Source organism: Phalaenopsis equestris, unplaced genomic scaffold (assembly GCF_001263595.1).
Source record: "Phalaenopsis equestris unplaced genomic scaffold, ASM126359v1 Scaffold000107, whole genome shotgun sequence".
NCBI classification, from domain to species: domain Eukaryota; kingdom Viridiplantae; phylum Streptophyta; class Magnoliopsida; order Asparagales; family Orchidaceae; genus Phalaenopsis; species Phalaenopsis equestris.
Genome location: NW_018164549.1, coordinates 4276347 through 4290740, shown reverse-complemented (window position 1 = coordinate 4290740; position 14394 = coordinate 4276347). Strand labels below are relative to the sequence as shown.

Here is a 14394-nt window from a genome sequence, read left to right as displayed (position 1 = left end):
CTCAACTTATAAATATCACTTTGATCTGCCTAGGGTTTTATCTCCGCTCCGACACAAGGCTTCTGAATGTCGTGCGTAATCAAATGTTTTGTGTTGCTCAACTAATCAAGTGCGTCATCAAAAGTATTAAACCACCTCAAAAGGTAAAAATATAACATTTACGATGGATTTGATTATTCAAACTATGAAAATATTTGATATCTGCACTGGTCCACAACTAAACCCAATATATCATTTTCTCTATTTAATGTGAAGACTAAATAGGGTGTAGATTAGTTATGGAGTCTTCTTCTTCCTATAAGGGAAAACCCTATAGTTAATTACATCTTAAGCAAATTAAGACTGTGATTTTATCCTCAAGAAATTTCTAGGTTTAGGTTTCCACGATTGAACATTGGACTTCCAAATAGTAATGACTCAAAAGTTGAACATTTGTTAATAGAAGCCAAAAGGGGAAAAGATAGAGGACACTCAAAGATACCGGGGAAACCTCAGTAGTATCCCGGATTATCCTATTATTTGGCAATTGATATTTTTTTAAGGAAAATTTATTATTTCTTACTGACGTTTTATTAGAATGTTAGGACTTATACTACATATCATACAATCATGTAGGAGTGAGGATTTACGTTGTAACTAGAGAACAACCTCAGAGTCCTAGGGTAAAGTTCACAGAGAGGAGTGAAAATTCAGTGCCCTAACCTAAAATAAGGGAAACATGGAATGCAATGGACTTACAACTCTGCCTAGAAATGGCCACCTAATCACATTCAAAACAATCCATGGCTAGTCTCGATGATGTAACATAGGTAGGTTGTTATTTATTAGGAGTAATATGTCTTACGACCTGATTATAAATCATGTTGCCTAAGTATGTATGATATGCACAATGTCTTAAGACTAGTGCGAACTTATTTCAAAATTTCAAATTTAAATGTTATATGACTCACCACACTCAAATGTTTAGTTTTAATTAGTGTTGAGTGCATCGAAACAAGTTGTGCAACGAGTTATGCAAGTCCTTGATAATGAATACATAGAAGGTTTGTTTAAAGTCAGTCGGTATGCATAGGAGGAACTCATTCTATAAAGTAGTGGTTCTCATGGGTCAAACCACCTCTTTCCATGCATTGAGTGAGGGCCTGAAGATAAAGAATATGAGCAATATGTTATGCATATGTTTACAAATCATGTTATCGTTCATATTCTTAAATCAAAAAATAATTTCTACTCGGTTTTATTTGGTGCCAATCGAGACTGTTTAAATTTATGATTCTTCTATGGTTGTGAATGTCATGATTTATTTGGTTTAGTTTTGGTTGTGAGTTTTATTTTGAAAAGTCATATTGAAGCTGTTTAGGTTGAAATAGAAGGTTTAGTCCTTAAATGAACATATCGGTAATCTAGGCAAAAGGTATAAATGTAAATGTTGGTCTTTAATTTAGGCAGACATATCAAATGAATACAGAAAAACTTAATGTATGGGTGTCAACCCTAACTTATGTCAGACTCGTCAACTGACATTATTCGAACTACCGTTGATTGTTTAGTTGAGGTTCATCCTTCACTTTATGTTTTGTCTTATTTTGGATAGTTGGGATGTTTATAGTCAATTGATCATAACACTTTTTAACTCTATAAAAGAAAAGAAGACTCAAAGTAAAGATCTTAGGTTACTACAACAGCTTATTTATTTATTGCAGCTCTGCAAAATAAAGTTAGCACACTCTAATAACATGTAAACTAAGTCTAAGGCAGCATTTTGAATTTTCTCTTTATTAACCCTGCAAAACAAAGTTAGAATGCTTCATTGTAATAAAAATAAATGTTTTTATTTTGATCATTAATGTGTTAATTATTATTCTTTTTATTCGAGACAACTCAGGCAGGATGTCCATGGTTTTCTGTCTTCTCAGGGTTGTTGGGTTCCATGATCTGCTTAGTCCGGTGAGGTGGTCAAGCCTACTCCAACCTGAAGATTCTTGTAAAAAATAATGAGTTGTGTCATCCACAAGATCTTCGTAGATCCAGGTAGTAGGGTTAAAATTGTGTTCGATGATCTTTGTTCATTATGATTTCATTTTAAGTTTTAGTGTATTTTTTGGATTTTTAGTGGGGTTGAAGATTTTCAGTTGCTTAAGACTTTTTAGCTGATTAATTTTTTGTGATTTTATTTTATTTTTAATGTTGAAATGACCTGATCAAGATCCCATGGTTCCATCCTCCCGGGGTCGTTGGATTTGTGGTTTGATTAATCACGAGTGACTAAAAGGTACTTCGTTAGCAGTCATGAGTTGTCTCATCCAAAATTACTTCTCAAACCGGGTTGTGCTTTGTAGTTTTAAGTATTTACAGTGTGTTTTATATTATGTCATTTATGTTTATTACAAACTTTGCATTTCAGCACATATTATCTATGGAGTGCATTTTTAAGTTAAGTGTGCTTTTATTCTATTATGAGAGGTCAAACACTCCTTAACTTGATTTACTTTTATCAATTTTGAGTTTGGTTCATGTTAACTTAGGTTAGCTCAAATTGGTTTAAGTTTATCTGGGTTGGCCCAAGTTTGATGGATTTAGACCCAGGTTTGCTTATGTTTGATTTGAGTTGGCCTAAGTTAGATCGGGTTGACCCATGTTTGCTTTAAGTTTAATTTGGGTTAGCCAAGTTAGGTCGTGCTGTCCCAGGTTTTAAGTTTGATTTGGGTTAGCCTAAGTTAGACCCAGTTGACCTAGGTTTGCTTTGAGTTTGATTTTGGTTAGTTTAGGTTAGGCCGTGTTGACCCAGGTTTTAAGTTTGATTTGGGTTAGCCCATGTTAGGTTGGGTTGACCGAGGATTGTTTAAGTTTACTTTGAGTTGAGTCGGGTCTAAGTTAAGTTTAAAACTTGGTTAATTCAAGTCTAAGTTAAGATTAAAGTTGGGTTGAGTTAGGTCAAGCATAGAATTTGGCTGAGTCAAGTCTAAGTTGGGTTAAAATTGAGTTGAATTTTAGGTTAAGTTTGGATTAGGTCCAAGTTGGGTTAGACCTAAGTTAAGATTAAAGTTTTAGTTGAGTTAGGTTTAAGATATGTTAGGCCCAAGCTTAATTAAAGTTTGAGTTGAGTTAGGTCTAATTTAGATTAGACCCCCAAGTTAAGTTTTAAATTTGGGTTGAGTTAGGTTTGGGTTTGACCCAAGTTAAATTTTAAATTTGGTTTAAAATTAGGTCTAAGTTGGGTTAGAAGTGAACTAATTTTAGGGTTTAATTATTAAGGCACTTTCATGATTCATGGAATAATCATGAAATTAACTTTCTTTAAAATTTTCATTAGGATGTAATCCTAAGATTTTCTTAAGTTAATTTTTGTGTTTGATATATATTTAGGAAATAATTTGGGCTAAAATGCAAAGTTTGCAATTTTATTGTTTTATCCTTAAGTTTTTTATTTCGTTTTAAAATTTTCAGATGTGAAAATGGTAATTTTAATGTCAAGATTATTGCCCTAATTTTTTTTATTTTCATTTTAAATTATATTTTTCATATGTTTATTTTATTTTTTTTTATAATTATTTTTCAAAACAAGTATGGTTTTGATAGGAGTTTAAATATTTTTGTGTTAGGGAGGTCCCCTGACTTTAGAAAAATCAGGGAACATCCTCAATGATAGAGGAAATAATCCCTAAAAATTTAATATATTTTTTTTATTTATATTTAAGTTTTTATAATTAAAATGCATTCTGAGATATTTAATTAATTAAAAATTAAATATAATTTATTATCTTATTTTTTTAATTTCATTATTTTCTCCTCTGTTCACGGAGTTCGAAGTTTTTATTATTATTATTTTTATGATTTTATTTATTAAGTTATGAATTTTTAAAGTTTATAAACATTTTTTGGATTTAATTAATTTAGAAAAATCTTAATATCACACTTATACACGTCGGCGACATGTTATCCCTAGCATGCTCCGGAACTCCACATGGTGCTATGTTGTTCGCTGTTGTTTCCGCGTGTGCACAGAGATGGCCTGCGATCCACTATGTTGATCTGTTCTTGCAGTCCATCCGGTTTGATCTCCGCCATCGATTTCAAATACACCAAAATGGACAACATCCATTCATCGTCCCCATAGGATAAGGAACAGAGGACAGTTCACACTTAAACCCTAAAATCTTGCTCCACACTCAACCAAATTGCATGGGGTTTGATCCTATAACTTCATCTAAGTGAGACAAACCTATCAATATGGTTAAGTGGGCATGCATTATTCATTTTCTTCATAAAAAACCAAATCAAGGCTTAATTTAGGAGTTTTGAACCCATACCTTGTCCCAAGAGGTGAAGCCTCGATTGGGGTTGATGGAAACGGTTGTCTTGATGCCACGAAGCTTCCACTTGCTTCAATTTGGATTGAAATTGGTCATAGCTATGAGCTAGACCAAATGGGGCCACAGTCTGATCTAGGGATATGGTAGGGGTGCGGGAAGGTCTATTTTCTATTGAGGTATAGATTTTGGGCCTCTATGAAGCTTTTGAAATGCTTAGTGGGAGTTAGGATGGGTTTGATGTCAAGGTTGTAATGTCCCTGGATTTTTTTGGAGGAATTAGGGCAATAGGGGTGATATGGAGGCTTGAAAATGGTGGGCATGGTTCGCTCTTGACTGTGGAAATGTTTTAGTTGTTGGGAGTTCAGGATTTGGAAGGTTGGTTGGGAGCTTAGTGTGTGTGTAGAATCGGGTTGGGGCTATTTTATAGCAATGGGAGGTCGTGGAGGGAAGCTCTAAGGTGCTTGTGGATTTCCGGTGGCTCCTCAAAAGATGATCAGAGAGATTTCAGGAGCTTGGGTTGAGAGATGGAAGGTTTTTCCATTTTTGAAGTTTTGACCATGGTGAGCTCTAATGGTGATGGAGGAGGCATGACCAAGGCTTGAGAGGATTGGGGAAGGCTTGGATTTGATGGTTTAACTCATTTTGGTCACCCATGACTCCCTTTGAGTTTGACTTGGGTTGGTTTGACCAAGTTGACACTTGGTGGCTCACATAGTTAAGTGAGCATGGTTTGTCTTTTAGTGTTTGTTTTGTGTTTAATTTACTTTAAATTACTTCTTATTTGGTTTGTAGTGTCATGAGAGATTATTTGGGTCATGTGAGTCATGAGTTTGCCTTTTAGGGGTACAAGGCTTGGGCTTAAGTTTGGGCCTTGAATGGTAGGCTTGTTTTTGGATGGTTGGGCCTACCATTTAACCCCCTTAGGATTAATTAATCTAACAAATTAGGCTAAGCAATTTGATTTATTATTCCATTTTTTGTAATTAGGTTTGATTTAAGCTAAACTTGATAATCTTAGTGTTTTTGGTATGGGCTCAGGTGGACTAGTCTTTGGTGGTCTAATTGTCTTTTGATTTAAATTTTTGATGTTAGGATTTTCTTATTTCAGTTTTGGGTTTTGGTACAAAGGGTAAACCCTTATCTGGCCTAAAATTAGCCTCATGCCCAATGTGCTTCTTCTAGGTCAAAGAGGGTTTTAGGGGTGGTCAGTAAGTCATCATAGGGGTTCCTAGGACTCTAGGCTCCACGGGTTGCCAATGACATCCTCCACCTATAGGGATTCAACTTGGGCTTCTATCAGTTTCAACTCTCATCATATCAACCAATAGTTGAGGTTTTGGCTTTAACCTCATGAAACCCTAAGTGAATGATGAATTGGTTAGAAGTTCTATATGAGTGAGTTCCATCTTTAGGCATCTAAGAAGGTCACCAAGAAACCCTAAGGCTATTTCTTAGGGTTCTATAGAGAGAAGAGATCCTCACAAAAGTGAGGTCAACATACTTCAAATAAAATAAATAAACTTATCAAAATAAAATTAATCTTCCCAATAATGATATTAATGATTGCACACTAATTTAGAGCTCATTTTGTTGAGCTTGAGCTTGAGCTTGCTAGCTAAGATATTGTTGGAGTTCAAGCTAGTGCTTGATTCCAATATTTGTAGTAGTGTTCAAACCGATTCATTTAAAATTACAATAATTTGATCTTGATTGATAATCTAAACAAGTTATTCTTCTTAACATTTAACATTCTCGAGCAACTTATTAGTAAATTGAATGCGCTCTATTGAGTACATTATTAAATTATTAAGTATTATATTGAGCTTAAAATATAATGCTTTTATCAAATGAATTACTATTAAGAAAGCATTTCAATGTGTTTAAACAAACCGTTTGTGTTCATAAATAAAAACAATTTAAATATAAAAGAACAAGCTAAGACACTTGTATATATATATATATATATATAAACACGAAATAAAGTTAAAATCAAGCAATAAATGAATATGATTGAACTTATGAATGACCTTGTTCGAAAGATTTAAATAACATTATTTTTTATCATAATAGAATCAAACATCAAATTATTCAAATTTATCCATTTATCAATCACAATATTTAAAGAGGTGTTAAAATTCATTCATAATTAATTAATTAAACAATCATAAATGAGCTCTAACCAAACTCCTCTCACTAACCTTCATTAGATTTCTAAGAGAAAAAATAAAAAATAAAAAATATCTAATATTTAATTTGTAAAGATTATGAGGTTGCTAATGCAAATCTTTAATTATTTAAATTCCCATGCAAAAGTTGCCAATCCAACTCGAAGATTTATCTCACAATCCAGCTTCATGGAACCCTACCAAACAGTCAACAACAACTACTCCACATGTAATCCCATTCATAAATCTAAAACATAAATATAACAAAATTCACCTACTCACTTTTAAATACCTTTAAACTTACACAACAGTTCCAATCCCAATTACAAAGATGCTGAAATCTCATAAAATCATCAACACATCTGCACAAATCACTAGAAGAAAGGAGAACCAGCCATTAAGAAAAAAAAAGAAAACTTTATCTCCAACCACTTTACATGGAGATCATAAGATTCAAATAAAAAAAACAAGCAGTGTGCTCAAAGGAAGGATTTTTCTACTGGCAATTGGGATTTCTTCCAGGTCCACCAAAATAGAAATAACTCCCCCAATCACCATTACTGTCATACTGAACATCATAGCAGTTTGACTGCTCAGTGAATGTGCTGATCGATCTAGGTGGACTCAGATTATTAGATGCGTCGACTATTTGGAGCTTCTTGAAGTAACTCGCTTTGCCGAATCCTTCTTCAGGAAAATGGCCGCTTCCCATGTGGGTGGCGGTGTGCCGTCCATCTGGTTCAGAGTTGATCACTTCTCCTCCCCATTCGACAGTGGAGGCACTGTCGGATAGGTAGGAGAAGAGGAATGAAGGCCAGTAGCCCATAATGTTATCGCTTCCGAATTGCATCCACCAGTTGCCTTCCTTTGGGTCCTGAAGAATTTGTGATGCAGTTAGTCTTTCTCGGTGGTCGGAGAGGGAAAGGGAGGAATAGGAGAGACGTTGTATGTGAGGACTTGTTTGGTTTGGTGAAAATTGAATGTAAAGTTTAGTTTTTACATGTCAATTCGTGTTTGTGTTTAGCTTGAAGATGGTCGAGTAGATTTTTTTTACCTTTTTTTTTTTCATTTTTGGGCTTTAGATCGAATTAAATTATAATAGTTAGAAATTAGTAGTTAGAGTACATCTAACAACAAAGGCATCATAGTGCCTTGCAGAATTTATTTTACTACTACTTCACTTTCACAAGAGAAATGGAGGATCGGTTTGGTATAATTTTTTGTCTACTTAGTGTTTCAGACCTCCACCACATTTTTGAATGTGAAATTCTTTTCTTGTTGCATTATAAAAAATTTTGTGATGTAAAGCTATTTTTTGCAACCAAGTTTATTAAAGTGTAGTGACTGCAAGAAGGTTGTTATTCTACTTTTTAAAATATATATATATATATAATTCTCACCGGTTGGTTTTTAAAAAGTTATATTCCTCCTCACAACTTTACAAACGTTTTTACAAAAAACAGCAATCACCCAAAACAGACCCATACTCTCATTTATTAGGAACTTAATACAACTTTATATAGGACAATTCTTCACTCTCATGTGCATCAAAACGACTCTAGCCATCACAAGGAGACTTTCTATCAAAACTCCCACATAAACCAAAGACTTTCAAGCTATTAAATATCAAGCATCAAAAGTAAGTCCACCCAAGCACGCCAAACCAACATCAAAATTCACCCGCGTTTGAACCTTACCCGAACATTATTGAAGATGCGAAGTTTCATGAGAGCCACAAAGAACACAAAATTATATCACAGACAATATCATTGGCTTTGATACCACTTAATAAGAGGGGACACCGATCAACCCAAAAGCCTAAACTGATTGACAAAGACCACTACCAATATGCTCAAAATTGAGCCTTTGTTTCACTCCCATGTGCTTCTTAATAGAGTCAATGATTCTATATTTGATTTCTAGCAGTTTAGGATTTATTTTTCTGGCAAAAGGTTGAAAACAAACACATTATTCAAAGATTCTTTCTCTGATTTCTGGTTGTGTCAGAATTATTTTTTTTATATAAGACAGTGATGTGCCTTGTACCTACCTTCCATACAAGTATACTGATATCATATTGTGAGCCACTATACTCAGATACAGGATAGATGCTGGCCCCCATAGCTATCTCACTGCTGATCTGGATAAAACCAGAGCACAGCAAGTTGTAGCAGCCAGTTGCTTGATAAGAATCACTCTGTCATTTCAATAAAGATTAGTTAATTAAAAAAGGGAAAAAATTTTTATGTATTTGCATGCTAATGCCCAATGTAGAATATTTACACTGCAACATTTTGGTATCATAAAGCCATGTTTGAAAACATGTATTTCACTTTTAACAAGCTAAGAACAGTGGTGTTTTTTATGTGATGTTAAATTTTTTAGAGTTATAAATATAAATATGAAAGTGTAGATGTTAGATATGTGTCCTATAAAAAGAAAACATGAAAATACTGAGAAAAAAAAAAAAAGAAAAAGCATTGGGGAGTTTGTTTACTCACAGTCCAGTAAATGAAAAGTCTGGTATTATTATCTCCATAGAGCTCTGGACTGACCTATTTTAGAAAAAGAGATTCAATATTTTAGTTGAAAGATCTATTTTTCAAATAAGTGGGAAGAAAAATTACTATTTTTTTTTTCTCTATGCCTATGGATGAAAGCATCATAGAGATTCTACCAGCCAGCCTGCTTCAATACTATTGAGATCTTCACCAAAGGAACCTCCCAAGATCCAAAGTTGGGAGAGGCTGAACTCATTGGGCAATTGAATATTTGGTTCCCATACATTAATTATCGCCTTTGCTCCATAATATTTATCCCCATTTACATAGGCAATTGCATGCTGCATAACATAAAAGAAGAAAGGAATCTAAAAAGAGAAGAAAGGTTTGAAATGGAAAAAGAAAACTATTAAAAGGAATCAACTTTATTACAAAGATGCCTTCTTTTTTTTCTCACTTGTTTCAAACATAGGTTAACATTCCATGCAACCAGAAATTCAAGCTAATTAACTTCACTTGAATTTTCAATATCTATCATCATTAATTCAAACCATCCTTTTGTAGCCTACTACTTTATAAGATATAATGCTTCACATCATGATAATTTATACCAGTCTACTGCTTATAAACATAAATAGGATAAAAAAAATCTAATTATAAAAAAAAGAAGTGGAAAAAAAATGGAATTTTTGCATGGTTCTAAGACATATACTTGATGGCCACCCTCACTGATGAAATCAGGTTCTGCCAAAAAGGGTCTCGGAACGCTCCTTTGCTTCTTTTTTCCATATCTTTTCACTGAGCTAGCTCTAAGGATGTCTTCTCTCCTTGTTCTCCTTATGGGTACTGTGCCCTTAGGGCATCTCCCACTCTGATGCCACAGCTGCGCTATACTATGGGCTCCATTGTTGCTCTGATCTGAAGCCACCTTTCTCTCATCATAAAGTCCTTCAGGATGGAAGGCAGGCCTCAGCTGAAAAAGAAGGAATTTTTATCAAATTTTAGCATAAAATAAGTAAAAAAAATTATAGAGCTTCTATATGTGAGCTGAAAAACAGAGAAAAAGAGAAAGAGGGAGACCTGAATTGTGTGGTTTTTGAGGAAAGGATGATCAAATGCTGGCTGATCAGCTATCTTTACACAATCTATGATATCTCCATCAGAACTCTACAGCATTTACAGAATGAAAAAATAAGTTTAGCACTCAATGAGCACTTTAAGGGATTAAAATATTGCATTAAAACAAGCGAGACAAATGACAGATCCCTGATATATCAATTTAAATCAAAGCGATTACATATTTACATGCATAACAATGATTTTATATAATCTTTTCCTCTTTTTTAGAATTAAAAAAGACAACTTTTTTAGTGTGAGCACAGAAAAGGAGGAAAAGAAGGCAAAACATTTCCACATCCCCCAATCACCATTTTTGGTTCAAAAAAGTTCAGAAAAACATAAATCAGAACTTGAATGCGAAAAATAAAGATTCCAGGAAAGAAAAAAAAACTAGGATGATACTGTAGTGTCGTTCACAGGAGAGGAAATTGGAAAAAGAGACCTGAATGCTCTTCACGGAAGGCTTGTTGAGCCTTCTTAAGTGCTTCCCCACAGACAACCGCTGCTCCAATTCTCCAGCGGCTGCCGGTAGCGCTCCGGCGAACCATAACCCGAAGCATATCAACACCACCGCCGCCTCAGTAAGGACGCTAGCTCGTGCCACCATCCCCATGGCCTGCGCTGACGCGCGCCGCTCGCTCTGCTGCGCAAAATATGATTTTTGCTGAAAAGTTGAAGGATTTGTGACTTGTGAGTGGAAGAAGAAGAAGCAGAAAGCTTTTTCCTTCTTCACCCTGCGATTTGGGAGCCGTGGACTGCTTCTTCAGTAGAAGCATGCGAGGGTATGATGGTCACTGTGCTTAAACTTGGGGGTAAAAAGGGAAAGTCAGCTTCAGCAAGCACTGAGCTCCACATTCGCGCTGACTGACAATTCTGGGACCGCACGGCCTTCGGAGCTTTATGAAACCCAAATGACTTAAAAGCCTCTCTACAATTTCCTCCATGTCCTGAATCCAAGCTATACACTGTGTACAAAATTTTGCTGAACCAGTGTTTCAAATTCCATTTTCAAAATCAAAAAAATAAAAATAAAAAGTATTTTAATCTCTGCAACAATTTCAGTGCATGTCTTTTCAGTATTTATTTTTCCTTTTTTTAATGAAATGTGAAATTAAGAAAGTAATAAATGTGCAATAATTTTATGGAATCTATCTTTTTTAGCTCTTCATGATCCTCAATTATTAATATCTCAAAAATCTAATTTTTCTAACAAAGTATTGAAGGTTATGATACTGAAAAATAGTGAAATTGCAACAACTTTTTAAATTTACAAATCATCTTAAATTGTGATTGAATCCAAACAATTTGAATTTACAATTGGAAATGGTGATGGGATTAACAGAATATGAATAGTTTAACAAAATCGCCTAAAAATAGCATTCCATATGCATTTGCTTGGTGCATTTGATGGAGACAAGCTTGTATGTTTTATTAGAATGCATTCAATGTAAGGCTTTGACTTCTCTTATAAAAATGTATATTTTCATGCGAAAATTTAGTCTATTATTGTCATTTTCTAGCGACTCCATTTTGATAGGATTGACTGACCAAAACTTATGGTATCTTCTCAAAAGACGCGAAGGGGGGAGCCGTATTCATAGGCTATTATGGGAGACAGCAGCCCTATCTTCGAGCATTTGCAATCCAAGAGCATTTGCATGATGCATTTGATGAAGATGAGATGTATGTTTTCTTAGATTTCATTCAATAAGTTGTTACTTCTTTTGAAGAAATGAATATTTTTATGTAAATAATTTTATCGTTGTCATTTTCTAAAGACTCCAAATTAAATTTAGGATTTATATATCCGAAAAATTATAAATTCGTTAAATCCGCTTATTGACATTGAAAATGTATTAAAAATAATTAATATTATTAATTAGATTTAATGTGATTTAATTAAATTTAATTATTATTAAGTTATTTGCTTCCACTCTCATCCCAATTAAGTGTTTGCGCTTCTGTTCGAAGCAAAGGTGCTTCTCCCGTAACTTACTAATTCATTCACACAAGTCGATGTCTGGTACCATGTCTTCCTCTTCATTCATTTACTTTCTCCAATTCAAAAGCCACAATTCTTCTTTCGTTTGCTTCCTCTTGTTCGAAAGTCACACAACCAAACGGTAAATTTTTTACCCGTTTTTCCTTGTTTCTTCCTCTTGTTCATCTCCTTTCCTTCATTTGAAACCCTGTCTTTGTGTACTACTCAACCGCAGAAAGCCCAATTTTCCTTGTGCTTACATCGTTGTTTTTCTCTATCATAAATCTCTTAAGCTTCACTACTTTTATATTCATGGGAATCTTTCACCTGCTTCGTCGTTTGTTTTCCCTTTGTAAATTTAATTGTTCAAATCAACTAGTCAGATCCTCCTCTTGTAATGACTGGAGTCAACAAGTCTATTAAATTTAATAAATGTCCAAATCTTAAATATTAAAATTTATAAGTCCCAATCACCTAGTCTAATCCTCCTAACCATAAAGATAGGAGTTGACATGACTTATATTTTGAAAATTTTAAACTAACAAAATTAAGTTCCCCTCTTCAAATATAAATACTTTAAATGTTTAATTACCTTGATGATGATCGTGCTGATCTAAGATTTCAACCAAAGTGGTTAATCTTTAAAAAAAGCTTTTCAAAGTACCTAATTAATATGTAAAGCAAAATTCAATCACTTGAAAGCTAAAAGCAAAATTCATTCTCCCTCCATAGCAGTTTGTCGAGGGTGACATTTTTTTTATTAACTTCAGCTCACAAAGAGTGAAGTTATATCAAATGTATCTATATATTCATAATCAAAGTAATTGCATGTCAGTAAGTACGTGCCCCAAGTCTGTCCACGTGGTTCTGCCACCAAACGATACCACAAAATAGTGGTTATGACTAGAGTCCTCTGATCAGGTGGTTGTCGTCAAATGGCATCATTATCTTACTGTCACGACAGCAGCCTGTATGTTCCCAACGGCTTTTTACTATTGAGTTGTGAATCATAAAAATACAATTGATTGGCACAAAACTTTATGTTAGGTAAGGTCAACCAAAATTTGTCCCCTTAGACAAACAGACACCTTAGGTATACAAAGATATCTTGGACAACTCAAGTCTTGGATGCTGACAAGAGTTCTTTTATCAAGCCAGGTCGAATACCTCCTCTGACTAAGTTGATCGGAGATCGCGATCACCAAGGATGACAGAACCATGGGATCTTGATCCGTTTCGTCTTCATTACCCCTTCATCCGCTTTAAGCTTCTAGTCATGAATTCTACAAATTAAATCTTAATTGTACTGCTACTATAAGTTCACTTTTCAATTCTTAATGACCAGCCTTAATCGAAAGTGCTCTCCCGTTATTAGGTGAGGTAATTAACCATAGGAGCTTGCGCCTATAGGAAACTTCAAAACCCACATAAAAAAATCATCGCCACATGTGGGCAAAATCTCTGAGTGATATCCTATCTACAATCTAATCTACTTTCTGAAAATTCGATCATTCAAAACCTTCCAAGAATATTCATAATTTTCAAATTTCCTAATAAATAAAAATGATTTAATAGACATCTTATGTTATTTTGTTCATATATTTTATTCCCACGTGCATGGCACAGTCCTGCTCCCTGTTCGTGCCACCGTAACGTCAGGTTTGGTTCAGCACTTTTCTCTTCATAGACTCGGTCCCAAAGCGTTAGGACGGCTACAGCACATGAGAACCAAAAGGGCATTTACAAAAATACCACTCAATCTTTTATAAATTTACATATTTATCATGTAATTTATCAATCATATCATACTACAAACTGAAATAAACCTTTTCATATTATAGATAGTGGCACATATGTACAAATTAAAATTATGGGGTTAAATATGTAAATACATAAGAATTAAGGGGTATGTATGTAAATTGTCCTAGAAAATAAAGGGAATTAGTGAAAATGAGTATATTATGAAAAATGTTCTTTCTTTCCCTTTATTTATGTCTATTAAATATTATGAATCAAAACTATTTATTATTTCTCATTTATATATTTAACATTAAACTAATTTAAAAGTAATTATAATTGGACTTTATCTGGTAACATAAGGGGCATTTCATAATGTTTATGTATTTACATATCTAATACTTAGATTTTAATATTTCTCGTGCATCGCATTCAAATCTTTAATATCGCATCATAAATACGGCTCTCTAACTACTTCTAAAAAGAAGATAAATATAATTGTTCTTGTATAAATTTATCACGCCGATTTTCGTGCAAAAAAATTCTTGACGACAGAGTGATAACTTTAATGTTTTAAT

The 14394-nt window shown here is 33.9% G+C and overlaps 1 protein-coding gene across 2 annotated transcripts; it reads right to left on the bottom strand.

Moving 5' to 3' along the window:
* Positions 1-6723: 6723 nt before the first annotated feature.
* LOC110020846 lies at positions 6724-10966 on the bottom strand. Of its 2 annotated transcripts, XM_020719105.1 has the most exons (7): positions 10541-10965; positions 10060-10146; positions 9692-9952; positions 9156-9320; positions 8980-9033; positions 8529-8675; positions 6725-7352 (listed from the first exon to the last, which is right to left on the bottom strand). In XM_020719105.1, exons 1-7 carry the CDS (start codon positions 10709-10711, stop codon positions 6975-6977), a joined length of 1263 nt encoding a protein of 420 aa, XP_020574764.1. In that variant the 5' UTR covers positions 10712-10965; the 3' UTR covers positions 6725-6974. The 2 variants fall into 2 exon arrangements, with proteins under 2 accessions (XP_020574765.1, XP_020574764.1); XM_020719106.1 differs by lacking the exon at positions 8529-8675 and having other exon boundaries at positions 6724-7352; positions 10541-10966.
* Positions 10967-14394: the final 3428 nt, after the last annotated feature.

What these genes read in the sequence shown, in the direction of transcription:
- LOC110020846 (XM_020719105.1), bottom strand. Translation starts at nt 10,711, where the DNA reads ATGGGGATGGTGGCACGAGCTAGCGTCCTTACTGAGGCGGCGGTGGTG. An exon ending in GTATTGAAGCAGGCTGGCTG is followed by an intron (nt 9,034 to 9,155) that starts GTAGAATCTCTA and finishes TTTCTAAAATAG; the next exon opens with GTCAGTCCAGAGCTCTATGG. An exon ending in GACTTTTCATTTACTGGACT is followed by an intron (nt 8,676 to 8,979) that starts GTGAGTAAACAA and finishes TTGAAATGACAG; the next exon opens with AGTGATTCTTATCAAGCAAC.